We start from the raw sequence: 3,951 nt of genomic DNA on the forward strand, positions 1-3,951 counted from the left end.
TATTTCATATTTTATATAATATGTTTTAATTAATTAATTATAATTAATTTCTGAAATATTATAGTTACCTTTATCAGCTCCCACCAAAAGTCATGCACAAGACCATCGATCTTTGAAGCCATTCTATTAGTCAACATGTAAGTTGTAACCTTAATTACTCAATTCTACTAAAATTGATAACATGACTAATTAACTTATTCAATACATATAAACATAAATATAGCAATGTAATCTTTAAAATGTACAGCTTAGTTTCTTCTCTATACGCAAAATTGCTAGAATGAAAAAACTTGTATTGCATTTTGCTTTTCAGCTACGATATTTGCCATAAATTCTTGAGAGTTTTTGTTACAAAAATAAATAAATAAATAAATGCTCTCATTACAGATTTCAAGTACTTTGCTAAATCAGTGAAGCCGCCATTAAAAATAAATAAGTAACCCACTAATTCTTATAATCGTACTCTTTGATCTACTCCATTTTTGGGTGAAGCCGTAGCGTGTTCAAATATATATTACATTATATAAAGATCAAAACCAAATCCACCCCCTCTTTTTCTTAACTCCAATTCAAGCCAATGGGAGTGAAGAATAAAGATATAATAGCATTCTTTTGAAGTCAGACGTAGACCACGAGGACCCACACAACAAGCTAATTAGAAGTTATTAGAGTCCCACTCAAACTCATATGTTTTTGACTAAGCACAGAAATATAAAGGTATATATATATATAGAAAGAAAGAGAGAGAAGAAACAGAGACAAGAAGAAAAACAGAGAGCAAAAGAAATGAAGCAAGGTATAGTCCTTCATCAATGGCTTGTTCTGTTCTCTCTCATTGACATGTTCTGCTCAAGCCAGTCTCTCACCCATGATTACGGCCAAGCTCTCTCTAAGAGTCTTCTCTACTTTGAGGCCCAACGTTCAGGTCACTTGCCCCATAACCAACGGGTCACTTGGCGTCTTCACTCTGCCCTCAACGATGGCCTGGAACAAGGAGTCAGTACACATAAATACATATTCATGTAATACGCATTTGAGAAGGAAAGTAAATGATTATTTTGTTGTGATTTTTCAGGTGGACTTAGTAGGAGGATACTATGACGCAGGCGACAATGTGAAATTTGGTCTACCTATGGCTTTTACCGTGACAATGCTCTCTTGGAGTGTCCTAGAATATGGTAAAGACATGGCTGAGGCCGGAGAGTACGTTCACGCGCTGGAAGCCATCAAGTGGGGGACGGATTACTTCATTAAAGCTCATACTCACCCTAATGTCTTGTGGGCCGAGGTAAAACACTTTCTTCTTCTATGTCATACCAATTGTTGACTAATACAAAATACGAAATCCTCGCGCTCTTATTGTTGAGTGTGAATTGGAGCAAGGTTACCAAGTAGTCAATGCATGACTGAGAGGTTCTGTTTTTGATAGCGTGATTGGCGCGTGTCGTACTCGCGGCGGTGGCAACGTTGAGTAAATATTAGTCATATTATTGACCTTAATTTGATGAGAGGCTACGTATTAATTGAGAGAAATGCTAAGAGAAATGCATGCACCCTTGTTGTAATATACATATTGTACAATTCAATATTGAGTACTATTTATTTACTTTAATAAAAATTATAAAAAATCCTAAACTAATTATAGGATACAGCGCTCATTAATTATTAATTGAAAATTAGTCTGATTAGATTTATTTTGTGCGGGGTCACTGGTCAGGTGGGCGACGGCCACACGGACCACTACTGCTGGCAGAGACCAGAGGACATGACTACATCTCGTCAAGCCTTCAAGGTGGACGAGAACAAGCCTGGATCAGACATAGCCGGAGAGACAGCGGCCGCCATGGCTGCAGCTTCCCTGGTATTTAGAGAAACCAATCCACATTATTCTCACCTACTTCTATACCATGCACAACAGGTAAGTAAGTTTATTAGTTGTTAGTTAATGTGCTTATTATATATGCTCTTATGGTTTTGGTTTGTGCCATTTACTTTTTTAATTTTGTAGTTGTTTGAGTTTGGTGACAAGTACAGAGGAAAATATGATGACAGTATTGGAGTGGCTAAAGGATACTACACCTCAGTGAGTGGTTATATGGATGAGTTACTATGGGCAGCTTTGTGGCTATACAAAGCCACAAATAAAGATCATTATTTGGAGTACGTTTTGAATAATGCTTATGCTTTTGGAGGGGTGACTTGGACCATGGAAGAATTTAGTTGGGATGTCAAGTATGTTGGCGTTCAAATCATTGCTTCCATGGTACATCTTTTTTATTTTAACGCCCATTAAATTTATATTATATGATAATTATTATATAAAGTGATTAGAGGATTTAATTTTAATATTATTTTCATTCCTTAATTTCCATGTACGTTAACTTTCTCTGAAGTTACTAATGGAAGAAAGGCACAAGATCAAATACAGGCACGTGGTCGAAGAGTACCGTTCAAAAGGGGAGCATTACATATGCGCCTGCCTAAATAAAAACAATTTGACTAATGTGCGACGCACCCCAGGAGGCTTACTGTACACCCGCCAATGGAACAACATGCAGTACGTCTCAAACGCTGCGTTTTTGCTTACTGTCTACTCAGATTACCTAACAACCACCGGTAAGATGCTTCATTGCCAAAATGGGCTTGTGGGCCCAAATGAAATCTTCACCTTTGCAAAATCACAGATTGATTACATCTTGGGGTCTAATCCAATGGCTGTGAGCTACTTTGTTGGTTATAGTGCACAGTACCCTCAAAGGGTCCACCATAGAGGAGCATCTATTGATTCTTATAAGAAAACTAAGGGATTTATAGGGTGCACGGAGGGGTATGATAGTTGGTATGGTCGCCGTGAGCCTAACCCCAATGTGTTGATTGGGGCCCTGGTTGGTGGGCCAGACAGTAATGACCAGTTCAGAGATGAGAGGTCAAATTATATTCAGACTGAGGCATGTACTTACAACACTGCACCTTTAGTTGGGCTTTTTGCTAAATTGAGTAGGCTAGAAGTTGAAAATTTGTCTCTTAATGCTCATTTAATTGCTTCTACCTAGAGGGATTTTTTTTTTATTATTATTATTATTAACAATATTCACCATATGTGTCGATACTTGACACTTCATACTAAAAAATATTCAATAGAATTTTTTCTTTTTGATTGGGAAAGATATACAAGAGATAAGTGTATGTGTCAAATTTTTGGCAAGCATAAATTGTCTTTCCTTAGTAGAGAAAATTTGTGGAATCTATTTTCAAACAATCCAAAAGCAACAAAGTTGTAACTATGTCTCCTTTTTTATTAGGTCCTCTTCTTCTTAACTTTATGAATATTAGTAGATCTTGTAACTATATTGTCTATAATGTGACTAAGTGGGCCTTTACCCACCAGATGTATGGTTGTATTCCAGTCTTCTCTATGTTGGAGAACCTCTTTTGTAATGACCGCGAGGTCTAATTATCTTATGTTATTTAATGCATTAATACACTTATTTTCAAAAAAAAAAAAAAAAAAAAAAAAAGCAACAAAGTTGACCTACTACCTCAACACAGCAATGTAGTACATAATCATAAACTTTTACTTAACATAATAATTTATTCATTAAAAAAAAAAATTCTTCAAAATTTTAAATAATTGAGATACTTTATATTTTGTAATAACTGAGAATGTGAATTGTGAAGAGAGGCAACTCTACTCCTACCTACCTGGAGGAAAAACAAGGCACATAATTGGTCTTGATTTAGAAGGCTTGGTGCACAAAAATCAAAAGTACCATAATCACAGAACTCTTTGCTATGAGAAATTAAGAGTTACTGGTTATATCACGAACTTTTCGTGCTTCTTTGTGTTAGTTTTGAATGAATCACATAAAAAACCACAAATATACACGTTTCACTTTTCATGTTTGCAATATCAAAGAAAAAGAATGAAGAAGAAAAAGAATACAACAATAA

The 3,951-nt window shown here is 35.6% G+C and overlaps 1 protein-coding gene across 2 annotated transcripts; it reads left to right on the forward strand.

Moving 5' to 3' along the window:
- Positions 1-730: 730 nt before the first annotated feature.
- On the forward strand, positions 731-3,526 carry LOC115724765 (endoglucanase 11). 2 transcript variants are annotated; one of them, XM_030654108.2, is made up of 5 exons: positions 731-996; positions 1,076-1,288; positions 1,718-1,918; positions 2,009-2,263; positions 2,394-3,526. In XM_030654108.2, the coding sequence occupies exons 1-5, from the start codon at positions 787-789 to the stop codon at positions 3,051-3,053; spliced, it is 1,539 nt and encodes a 512-aa protein (XP_030509968.1). In that variant the 5' UTR covers positions 731-786; the 3' UTR covers positions 3,054-3,526. The 2 variants fall into 2 exon arrangements, with proteins under 2 accessions (XP_030509968.1, XP_060973177.1); XM_061117194.1 differs by having other exon boundaries at positions 2,418-3,526.
- Positions 3,527-3,951: the final 425 nt, after the last annotated feature.

This window comes from Cannabis sativa, chromosome 6 (genome assembly GCF_029168945.1).
Source record: "Cannabis sativa cultivar Pink pepper isolate KNU-18-1 chromosome 6, ASM2916894v1, whole genome shotgun sequence".
Classification (NCBI taxonomy): Eukaryota; Viridiplantae; Streptophyta; class Magnoliopsida; order Rosales; family Cannabaceae; genus Cannabis; species Cannabis sativa.